This window comes from Ceratina calcarata, unplaced genomic scaffold, assembly GCF_001652005.2.
Source record: "Ceratina calcarata isolate Rehan_Ccalc_2016 unplaced genomic scaffold, ASM165200v1 scaffold180.2, whole genome shotgun sequence".
NCBI classification, from domain to species: domain Eukaryota; kingdom Metazoa; phylum Arthropoda; class Insecta; order Hymenoptera; family Apidae; genus Ceratina; species Ceratina calcarata.
Genome location: NW_017139431.1, coordinates 433,655 through 446,170, shown reverse-complemented (window position 1 = coordinate 446,170; position 12,516 = coordinate 433,655). Strand labels below are relative to the sequence as shown.

Genomic DNA, 12,516 nt, shown 5'->3' with positions numbered 1-12,516 from the left:
AGACGAAAGAACAAGACGCTTTGAAATGAAAATTGAAATTAAGCTATGTCGAACGGGGAAAAGAAACGAGATGTAGAAATAAAAGAACAAAATAAATTAGCTAAAAATTCGAAATAAAATCATTAAAAAATGATTATCATAGCTATTTGGATCGAATTTAAAATGTGTCGTCTCTATTTTAAAAGCCATTTTTATTCCTTCCATTTTTTTTCTCGAGTTTGGCACCGTCGAATTAACTCGTCCCACCTTACTCAGCAACAAGAGAATAATGCGTTCGACTTCGAGATAATTATTACCGACTTCTAATCCGAGATAAAAGTTTATCACAATAATAAAGTTCTTAGTGCGCGTCCTACAAGTTTGTGTACAGGTTTGGTTCAGGATTGCAGATTCCAAAAATACAATCTTGACCTATGCATGTTCGTTCGTACGTTATTTCCAAAAAGGTACACTAATGAATTGCACGTATTTTCGTTCGATTTTTCGTCGTATGAAAATTAATTACACGCATCGCGAAGATTTGATCGGTTTAAAGCTATCAAGCGAGTTTCCTTTTAATAATCTGGGAAAATATGTTATTAGAATTCACAAGGTATACACTTTGTGTTTATAACGTTCCACAAGCGAGATCCAGTCGAAAAATATCTGCATTTAATCGGCCGATAGAAAATGTTTAAATATTCCGATACACGAAAAATCAGTTGATACCAACGTATGGGTAAAAATTTTTGAAAGAACGGTGGAGAAACGAAATCGATGTCATTTAGACATTTTTCAACGGACCCAACTTTTGGTTCTGTTTCTGGTCAAATCGATCAGGCGAAGAACTATTGCTAAGATTTCCCTAAATTGTTATTCAACGGTTCAGCTATACTACGATGTATGTATATACAGCATGGCAGTGATTACACACTCTACATTTCTTTGCCGTACAGTATACGTGCTACAAAAAAATTTTGTAACATTAAACTTGTATGTTTCAAGCCTGGGAACAACCACGCGATGTTCCCACGCATTTCTTTCTTTGTCGATCAATGAAATTGGATTAACCCAATTCTCTTCGGCTAATCGTCGTATTTGACTCGGATGAAAGATTATCGGCGCAGATCAAACATGAACGTGTTCGTCAGATTACCTATAGAACGTACTTGTCAAGCCTAGTTAACGCTTCTCTTCTTCTCATTAGAAAGACAAATTTCCTTTAACAAATCACAAACTGCGCCTGTTACGTCTACGCATAATCTATTGCGTCGAAACTAATCGAATACCAATTTTATCTGAAGCGTATACAAATAAGTTCTGGGATATTCTGGATTTCTAGTCCTGCATTTAATTCTCGATGTAGACAAATTTGAAAAAGCATATTCTATTGTTTCATTTAAATTGCAAAAGGCAATATGAAGAGAAATTAATTATAAAATTTAACGATGCATATTTCAGGTGAAATCCGATCGGTTTTCGTACGAATGTGTTCTTATCAAATATTTTTTATTTCTTGTTTCGTATGGAAAGATAAGGTAAATCGATTTTAATGTGATTTAATGCGAAGACAATAATGAGCGCCTTGTGACTGTGAAAGGTATATATAATTTGTTTTTACGGTTAGTAATTACGCTCGGTTACATTCCTCATACGACATTAGTACAATTATTAATTAATATCTAGGACATATTCACTACTCAAATAGATACTTTATAATAATTACTCTTTACAATCTATCAAAATATTCATCACAGTGCTACGGACACAAAATTGTGTTCTGTTTATACGTGTAAATAATGATTCATTTTCATCGAGCAGGAAAAGTCGCGTAATCTAGCCACTCGTTGATCTTGCAAGCTACGTTTTATCTCACGCGAGAATGCATGTTCTTCCGTTAGATTTTCTTCCTTTTACTCTCCGCCCCATCTCTACCTTTGTTTTTCTTTCTTGTTTCTTTTCCTTTTTTTTTAATAAAATAAACGACGTCTTTAACCGTCTTTCAATTTTCTTCTGAAAATATTAACGAATCGATATAAATGACATCTATTTAAATTACACTTTAAACGATTTTCTAGATCACATAGTTCTCTTTTCATCTTTTGTACAATAGTTTGAGGATTCTTTTCAATGTCAACGAGAGACTCGATTCTTAGTATTTTCTCGTGCTCGTATCACTTATTTTCTTCCTTTCTTCTTTCCCTTTCGCCTTTTTTAAACGTTGAGTGCTACACACACACGACAGCATCGTCCCATTAAAAAAAATTCTTAATCTTAAACTTTACACATGACTTATATTTACAACAATAAATTGAGAAGATGGCCTTCCAAGGAGATCGTCTAGCTTACTAGATTAAATCGACGAGCTCAGGCAGCTAGAAACTTTGTTCATTTTCATTTATTTGAAGAGAAGCCGCGATTGCAAAACCGAAGTTCAACTTTGCTCGTAATATGAAAGACACAAAAATTAAAAACAGCGATCTTCACCAAATAAATTAATTCTGAACGAAAAATCATTTCGATAAATTTCATATTTCGGCTGAACAGCAACAACAAAACCGAAGAACCTTAACCACACGTAGTTTTTTCACATCGAAAGCAATATCACTGATAAATCAAAGAGGAACAAAATGAACTAGATATGAACTATGAGAGAAACGATTTTCATAAGATGTTCCCCTTTAAACGCTTTTTCTACTTGTTCATCCGCAATATTTCTTTTAACAAAACAAATGATTTTTCTCTTTAAACGTTTTCCCACTGTTTCCATCCATTGAATTATCTCTCCTTCTTTTTGTAAAAACCATCCCAAAATATTATATTACCTCCAATTGCTTTCGTAAATAATTTTTCATAATCTTCCTCTCAAAAGGATCATTTCCACAAAGGTTTCTCACCAGTCCCAAATACATCCTTGCATAAAGAAATTTTCTGTTCGAAAAACTAGATGATCATTACGAGTGAAGCCTTGAGATATTTCGCGTCTCTTTTCTCTTAAATTGTCTCAATCCTTAATCAATGCATAATCGACACTTTGTTTGAACAACGCATTCTGAACATTTGACTGGGACTGGTAAGAAAAACTGCTCTCGGTTTAAACGTCTGCGTGAAGGGGACTAGGCGAGCGGAGCGACTGACAGCAACCCCATGGAAAGAGCCACGCGGCTCAGCACCTTGGCGAAAATTTCGGATTGGTAGGGCCGTGGATGTAGCTTCGTAATTCCTTTGGTGGCTCTGACCCGAAATCCGATGCCGTATCGACGTCGGATTTGCGACAAATGATCATACGGATATCCGTATGCAAATAAATCCGACCCGATTTGCCGGACATAAATCTGCAAACGAAACGGCTCGCTTTTAACATCGTCGAACAGCTTCTGTATACAAGCGGTGATTAATATTTGTGACCGCACAATGAAGCTTTAATCTGGTTATTGGGTTTTAATTGCAGGGGAGAGTAGTAGACAAAGCAAAAAGTAGCATAGAACGATCAGAAAAGAAGGAAGATTTAAAACGAAAAAATTAACGATCGTGGCTTCCAGGTGCCAGTGGTACTATACACACGTTCTAAACTAATTATTACATGCACGTTCAGCCACCGAGTACCATCTGCTTTTCACTAACATTTGTTGTAACGTATATAAAAAATATCTGTTTCGTATTTAAAAAAATTTACAAACCACTAACTGTTGTATTATATTACCATGCACAAATTACGATAAAAAGACTGTGATATTTATAAATTTGAGGACAATTATACAAGGAAGCCACGATCATTGTTAGGAACACTGTTTTAAAATTTTATCTAACAAGAAGGGAGAGGTATCTTTTGGTTATAGGTAGTTGAACGTTAAAAATCTACAAAATTCGAAGTTCTCCAGGAGAATCAATAGTACGCACCTAAGATGTACGAGGTAGCGTAGTGTTTTGTCCCGCAGTGTTCTCTGACGTAAAAAAGTATGAGATCGTGGTGGCATATCGGAAAGATCGTATAGTACTACGAACATCTTAACGACTGTACCCAAAGGATTGAAAAGCGTTACTTGAATAGTACCGCTTCTTGGTACTTGGTAGCCCTTTTTGCCCAAATTAATATGTGCCTATGCAAAAGTAACAGTCTCCGTTTGATCAATATGTCCAGTTACAATATAAATATTTTATAAAAATAGAAGAAAACAAAATTTATTTCTAAATGAAGTACAAGGAGACAAAAAATAAAAAGATTGCGCTTTCAAATTCATATTGGATCATTGTAAAAAAAAAACAATAATCAAATGAAACAAAAATTAATATGATAAAGCAATTAGGTATACGTACGAGATAGGGCGTAGAAACTTTGTCATTGTCACCGAGGGTGTAGAAAAACACAGTGACCGGAAGCTTTCGATGTTTCGGGCAAAAGGAACCGCTCGCACCTAATTCTGCCGTAAAACCGTGAACCGTCGACACAGGTTCGAGTCTACCATTCAGAGCCGATTCCTCAAAGCTGCCTAAAAGGGCGTGACTCTGTGGTCTGCTACGCGACGATGAGCGTCTTTTCGGCGTTTCCTCTCCTTCGCCAGCATTTTCAGTATCTCTGTCGGTCTCTTCCAGCGACACCGCGCCTGGGCTTGGTGGGGTATTCAACTCGAACAGTGCACTAAAATCAGAAAGCTCGATTTTACAAGGCGCTGCGTTTTGCAGCCTAAAGGCAACGAGCTTTTTCGTTTCTCGGAACACGTGTTCATACCTTCTTTTCGAGGAGACGGAATTCAGGCTGCTATCGTAATCGAAGCAACAGCTGCCCCTTCTTAAAGGTGCTGGGCTAGATGTCAAGGGCAAACCAGTTCTACTGTGGAACACCATCGAGGCAGCGTTCTCCAAGGACCGCCGAAATCTCTCTTGCTCGATCGCAGTTGGCACCGCTTTATCCACAGTCTCATCTTCTTCCACGGTGTTATCTTTGCCGATACTGTTGCTTCGAATTTTCGAAGGCAAATAATTATTTTTCCCTGGTGTCGAAATACAATCGTTGCACAGCTTAGTTTCATCATCTTCTTCCTCCTCCTCGTCTTCTTCTTCTTGCTCGACTGTGCTGTCCTCTTCATTTGTACTATGCAGCCTATTTTGCCATTTGCACGTCTCTACCTCGTCATAATCGCATCTATCCTTCTTATAATTTGTACTATAGGTTCGTGGTTTTTGATGTGCGCCATTTGTACTAAGCTCTGAAAGATCGGGACACGCGACACGCTTCTCCGTTTGTTCGACAACATTCGGGAAATTGATCCTCCTCTTCGCTTTGTTGTCCCTCAGATTCTTTGGATCGTGCAGGCTTGGCTGGACGTTATTGTACGAGAACGAACGTTGACCGCTCTGTTGAACAACATCTTGTGAACTGCCCTCCTCGGCCAAGGTCACTTTTTTCTCCTGCTCTTTTTTGAAAAGCTGGCGGAATCGATTGAATCTCTTATTAAACGCCATTGGCAACGACTTCTCGTCCTCCAATGGCACAGTTTTCTGTTCCGAATGCATTTTGTCGGAGGACACGTTGTTTCGATCGATCTCCATTTCGTTGATGGCTGTTGCTAACGACGTGGATCTCGATTTGGTCCCATTGGAAACTTCCGATAAGTTCCTACGATCTTTACTGGTTCGTAAAATTGCTCCCAATAGTATGTCCGCTTTGTTCGATACGTTCTGTAGACAGTCCACAGGTTCGTTTGTCCGTCTTTCAGAATTATTGCATTTAATAGTCTGTAGATCCTCGTTCGATCCACTATCGTCAAGTTTCTCACGTTTCTGAGAGGGATTGTAAATATTTTTATTGCCATAGATCTCAGAGAAATGGGTTTTCTCTAAAACCTGCTGATCGTTTTTCCTGCACAGCTTGTGGCTACAACCTTCACATGGTTTCGCGCGATTCACCATATTGTTTGCCGTACACTCACTACTCTCTAAATTTACGTACTTGTCCGTCCCATCTTGAAACGACTTTTCTAATCTCTCTCGTCGCTTCATCGACCTGACGCTTGTTCTCTTCCGTTCGGACGGTGTTCTAGCCCTTAACACAGCCAGAACTTCGTCGAATTCCTGCTGACTCAATTCTAAATTGCAGTTTTTGAATCTCACTTCATTCCCGTGCTGTTCCTGCCCCTTCAAATTAGTACCCTTCATTTTATTCTCTGCGTAACCAATATTAGGTGTCACACCCAGAACTCGGCCAGGAACTTTGCTGAACCACTCCAAGAATCCTCCTTCCTCTTTCGATCTGTCTTTATCTTCAGGAAAAGACAGTTTTGATATCAATTGACTCAAATCCTTCCCAGATCTTCCTCTGTGGTTTGAGCCGTTATCCGACTCTACAGATTCATGTCCATGAAACACTGCTTCAGAATTCGACAGTTTGTTCGACGATTTAGCGCAGCTTTGATGTACCATACAAGCAGAATCCAGTTTCAATCGGTTATTCGTTGAAGGGCCAGGATTTGACTCGTGAAAGGGACTAGGTTGCCTGAAGGGATTGATTACGTGGCTCGAATCCTTGTTGACTGGCGGCTTGTATGTTGTCTCGGAGTCGTGGAAATAACTCTCCTTGTTCGTTCGGAAACTCTGGAAAGCGCACTTTCCATTTGCGTTACTATTATTCCAAGACTCCACAAAAGACCAAGGCAATGAGGAATTGAAAGGTATGAGGTTCTCGAAAATACCGTTTTTCTCCGATGACTTCATCTCGGTCTCCTTTTGCTTTTTCTCCAAGTTACACTGCTTCTCCTTGCAATTCGACACGCACTTCAATTCAGTATCCTCAATCGTCCGTTTGTACCGCTTCTCCAAGTTTCCCTCCCGATCGTCGATGCTCAGTTGCGTCTTGAAGGAGCGTTCCAGATTGTCAGAGTTTAGATTGTTTCGATTCCTGAGCGTGTTGTCCTCGAACTTGCAACTCTGACCTTGCGCAGACTTGACGACCCCGCGATTGTTCGTGATCTCGGTTGAACATTTCGGATAGCTGGAGCTGTGACTGTCCTTCGATTCGTGCGATACGAGTTCCCGCAGAGACGGCAGAGGCATCGGTTGAATCGTCACACAGGTGCTCGTCTCGGTAGGACCGCAAGGAAGCGATCGACGGCGTTTCCTCTCGCGATTCTGTCGCGGTATCGCTGGTGATGGTGGTGAGACATCTTCCTCTTCGCAAGGACAATGATGCTTTCCAGGCTTGTTGCACGGCGTCTGGAGCCTGTCATCCACCAAAGCTGTTCCAGAAAAAATAATTTGTTTCGTACCATGCTCAAGCTAGACTGTATCATTTATACGTTATTCGAGCATCAGCTTCATGATTTAAAGGAAAATAAATATGAAACGTGTATTAGTTAAATAATTGAGAAAAGTAAAAATGAAAAATAGCGAGTTCTACAATATAAGACGACAGTGTGTATTAGAAAAGAACATAAACGAGCACGTGAAAGTGATACTCGAACGCAGAAATGTCACGTTGATCGATTCCAATTCTCCCTCATTACCAGGCAAAACGAGGCTTTCAGGATTTTGCGCAGCACTGGGAACCGGGTTAGCCTTGGTGGGTGTCAAAGCCCTCGCGACACCCTCCTCGTCTTTCTCTTTAATCGGGTGCAACGGGCAGGTGAGACTCGGCACCTCCTCCATCCTCGGCAGTGCCCACACGGTGACCTAAAATTTACACGAGAAATCCTCTTCAGCTCCATTAAATCACAGCAGTCGCGAGTACTCTCGGAACGAGATCGGGTAGCCGGTGTGACTCATCTGCTGGTTAAAAGTAGGCATTCGTTAGTGTCCTCGAACCACCAGAATAGAACCGTGGATGGTACTCCAAGAGTACGTAAACGTGGAGAACCACCATGCGAAAATTCCATGGACGGTTCGAGGAACATTGATCTCGCCTATTAATCGCGAGTCAAACTTTCATTTCGAGCGCTAGCCACAACTTATTGCAGCATGACCCTTGGATCTGATTAAGATCGTCTATTTTCATCCAAACTGTTCTCGAACATAGAATGTATATATATATATATACACACGGTATAATGCCAATATCAATTGTCAATGAGTTCGATTGAGCGAATCAATGATACATAATAAAAAAGTATCGACGATGGAGGTTCAAGTTTTTGTGTACCGATTGATGACAATGTTCCTGGATTCAGATAAATAGATGATTCGACACTTACCTTTATCGAATTTCCATCGCCGTTACCAGCCAAGGGGAACGTGTGCTCAACTGGGGCTTCTCGGAATTTCCTCAGAGTTTCTTCGTTATGTGGAACCATCCTCGTCACGATGTAACTAGGCTCGACGCCGTTACTTCTGGACCACCAAGCGGCGACCTGGCTGAAGTGAAGTCTCGAACGAACAGCTTGATACAACCCATAATAATTCATGGTCTCTGGACTCCTGAGAATCAATTATTTGTTTGCTTTATTAAGGAAAAGAATAATATTGGTTTAAAAGTATCGAATAATTCGTTGCTTGATCGAATCTTTACTACATATATATAAATAACATATGCAATGCTGATATTCTTCAAAATAATAGAATCAAATGTGGAATGACTATATAGTCGAATACTTACTTGCTGGGTACAACGGAAACACACCAATATTCCAGCAGCATTTCCGACGCTTGTTGCCATGGTGAGATTGATAAGGACGGCACAGTGCTGATCGGGTTCTTGTTCGTAGATTTGGCCGAACCGCATGGGCAGTCACTGCACAGCACTACTTCGATGCATAAGAACGAACCGATCGCGATACGATCCGCAATTTCTCGTACAAGCACAAGGTATCGATCACACTGGACAGATCACGTAATGAAACTTAGAATGATACATTTTGAATAAGGAATATAAATCTCCATTATTGAATTAATAATCGTTTATGAAAAGAAAATGTTTCCTGACCGAAATGACGCTACTATAAAATTGAGAGATATGTTAAATAAAAAGGAACGTGAAAATGAGTTTTTTTTACCAAGTAATTATCTTCGTCGCACACGTGGCCGTTAGGCAGCGCCTGCATGGGCGCTGCACAGTGTGGGCCCTCTTTGTAGCCACGTGGAGGGCCCTGAATCCTCCCTTCGCATACAAGGACCCCAAGGGCTCGGAACACGCTGAAAATGCCACCCCGACCGCCAACCCCATTTAGGCTGGGAATGCCTCCTGCCACTGCACCTAGACAGTGCATACCTGCAACAGAAGAAAAATGTTGCACTGTTAGTATTCAACGCGTTTCTCGGAAAAAATTCGAGCCTCCTTTTTTAACGTCGCTTCAAAAAGGACAAAAATTGAAAGCATCAGAGGCGTGCATAAATAAAGAGTTCCTCAACTAAAACAAGTTGTCCCTTCTTTTTCATTGCAAACTGGCACGAACCTGTGCGCGTTCTCCTTCTGTGGAAGCAATTTCCAACGCACTGCAACAGGATCGTCGACATTTTCAAGAGCCGTTCTCGGGGGGAATGAAAACTGGAACGATTCGCACACTACTACCGCTATATCGTCAATCTTAAATGTATCACCTCGACGGATCGCTTCTTCGTACTTGGCTCAGATATTTCTCTTACGATATCTTGATCAGAGAAATTAACTCTGTCTTTCTAACCGATATTTACAATGGAAAATGACGCAGGTCGTCGCAATCTTTGTATCCCTATGAATCACTCTTCGAGCTAACGAGCTGTCTAATAGAAAAAATACTAATTGTATGAACGTTTAGGGGAAAGCAGCAGATGTAAAACTCGTAGAAGCTGAAAATCGCACTTGTGGGGTATCGAGATATTGGCCGCGTAGATTGATGTACGGTGGTCAGGCCTTCGTAAGGTTTTCCTCAATTTCTTTACACCTGACATCCGATCCGAGATTTCGTTGTTCGTCTTCCGTCGGTCATTATATAAAGGTGAATATGCAGGAGGGCGATGAGCATTATTTATAACTTTGCTTGCCGCCATACGCGGCGAAAGCAACCAACCGGATTAGCTTCCTCGCCGCTTTTCTCCGAGCGAACGAACGCTGCGTACACCCGCCGCTACGTCGGCTTTGCTTTATCCGGCAATGGAAAACGCGAATATTCTTCAGTACGCGTAACTCACTCTGCGCAGAAGATTCGTCGGGTTTCGTAGAAAATTTCTGGTAAACTTCACCGACCAGACACGGAGGAAGCGTGTCTCTTCCAGTTACAATTTTCTCGGCACGTACTTGCGAACTATGCTGAGAGCAACTATTTCGAGCTGTTCACCGATGCGAAATCTTTCTTCCTGCATCTTTCGATACTGCTCGGTCTCCTTAACTTCTGCCAACTTCTTATTCGACTGTGACAGATCCAGCGGTACGGCACGCAACACTTCCGCCGATGAAAATAAACGAGAAAGTAGTCTTCAGAGCGCCGAGAACTCACCGCCGAGCCACGGCGTACAGTATTTCCAAATCGTTACAAACAACGATACGACGAAGTCGTAACAGAGAAATTGGATTGCCGCCTCGAGAACGATGTAACGCCTCTACGAAAATTTAGTAGCGCATGGAAATTTCCCCGACGATAACAGATGAGCAGCTCGAACCCTCGCAGTGGTCTCACCCCTTTGACACGCGAATTTGTTATTGTCGTAATGCGTAGTTCGATTAGAGCGTAGTCAACCGCGAGCCGCGATTAGGCGACGCGAAAAATTCGCCGAATGTCGCAACCGGCACGACCCGTGCTCGCACGATGAGGAATTTGAATAAAGAACTGCGCGCCGTCACCGGCTACCACACGCACGGCTTTCACGTGTGTCGAGGGTCTGTGTACGAAGGGAGATCTTGTGGGGCTCCACGAGGGTGATCGTACTCGGGTGTCATGCGCAAAAAGTTCGCAACCCTTGACGAAGTCCTTTGAGAGACGCTCTGTCAGGATTAAGAGGCAACCTCTGCCGCATGGATACTAGTCAGCAACCCCATAAACAGAGAAATTTATAAAACTCATTCCCTCATCATATTATTTTCATCGAGCAGTTGTCTGCACTCTCATCGTTCCCAGCAGCTCAATCTTTCTAATCTCTTCAAAATTAAGCATCGGTAGAAGGACTGTTGGAACATTTATAAATACAAATAACAAAAATGAATCTTATGTTTAAGGATGTATTGGCTATACATTCTTAAGTGAAACTCTGCCCTTAGCACAGCATGTTCATAACACGAGACTATTATGCCAATCAGTTGTGCATGACTATTTCTACTATTGGAGGCCTGGGTCGTAAATAATGTAATGTTTCCTAATTAGGCCCAAAATCTGTCTTAAGAGTGATAGGTTCTTCTTCACTTGCAATGCAGATTTCTTCAAGAACAGACGTTCTTCCAAGCAATTATAATAAAAGATTATAAATAATGAGAAATAAATTTCTTTCATTAACCCATTTCCAATAAAGACCATTGATGTGCAGACCTTTCGATTTCGTTTTCGTAATAATGACATTAAAGAAAATTGAATATTACACGTAATTTGGTTGAAGAAAATTGCTAACAGAATGTCAGGTTAACGCATCGCTGATTCCGAATGAATCTTTACGTACATGTAGATGAAAAAATATAATGACGGACGATGCATCCTGATCCTGAGTATACGCGATAAGTATCCGCGTATTGCCTTGAGTGGCATCAGGTTCTTAGACCGATTTACTCGTTGCAAAAAATTGCTTTATACCGCTTCTAATCGTGTCGCCCAGTAGTCTGGAACGGCCGATTATCCTTTACTGAAATCTTGTTAGCGCCAAGGCACTGTCAGAGTTTTCCCGTATAATTAGCCGCTCCTAATCCAGTAAGCAACTGACCAGAAAACGAAACCGTGATTTTTAGTTAAATATCCTTAGTTAAAGGCTGACGGATATAAGTTTCTAAACGACAGACTGATGGAACGAATATGAGCGTGCCTCGCCTAATCCGCGAATCGATCGAAGATGAAACGACTCTTGCTACCCCAGGCGTAATATGTCAGATCCCTTCCATACGGACGCAACAAAAGGATGCTTTCGTCGATATTATATGATAAAATACTCAATGCAAACACTGTAAGTTCAAAGTGTTTACTTTCCTATGAAGGAACCTTCGAACGATCGGGGCTTCGAAATTCATAATCGAGGAAGTTGCACTTTGTGCTAAGAACCAAAGCAGGTCCAGAGCGAAATTTTAATCGCGTGATCAAAGCGGCTTAAACGATTTCGGCACGGTCATTGAACGAGAGCAAGCGAGGTTCGAACCTCGAAGAAGACCTTCGACAAAGTAAAGGGAAAGGGATCCTGGGTGGGACAAAAAGGTCGAGTCGTAGGTACGTGCGGGAAGCGAGGTCGCAGGAGGTTGAGGGAAAGAGCGATGCGCTTCTGGTGCAGCGCGCTGTGAATGCGCCAGCTGATCCAGCTGAGAAAACACCGGTTCGTTGGCGCCAGCATTATCCGTCACGTAGTAAACAAGCTGAATTATATTCTGATAAACTTTACTTTCCCGATCCCTTCTTCCTACTTTCACGTATCAAACAATCAACTCGCGATTGCTCTTAATTGCAT

General features: G+C 41.4%; 1 protein-coding gene across 1 annotated transcript in view; it reads right to left on the bottom strand.

The window, feature by feature from the left end:
* Positions 1–172: 172 nt before the first annotated feature.
* atos (atos homolog atossa) overlaps positions 173–12,516 on the bottom strand; it is a 31,937-nt gene continuing 19,593 nt past the window's right edge. Inside the window, exons 2-9 of the mRNA XM_018037998.2 lie at positions 8,961–9,175; positions 8,564–8,784; positions 8,163–8,385; positions 7,479–7,644; positions 4,709–7,211; positions 4,297–4,618; positions 3,880–4,079; positions 173–3,314 (exon numbers count right to left, since the gene is read on the bottom strand). Of these exons, the coding sequence (XP_017893487.1) occupies positions 3,146–3,314; positions 3,880–4,079; positions 4,297–4,618; positions 4,709–7,211; positions 7,479–7,644; positions 8,163–8,385; positions 8,564–8,784; positions 8,961–9,173 (4,017 nt within the window). The 5' untranslated portion in view covers positions 9,174–9,175 and the 3' untranslated portion in view covers positions 173–3,145. The remainder of the gene's footprint in view (positions 3,315–3,879; positions 4,080–4,296; positions 4,619–4,708; positions 7,212–7,478; positions 7,645–8,162; positions 8,386–8,563; positions 8,785–8,960; positions 9,176–12,516) is intronic.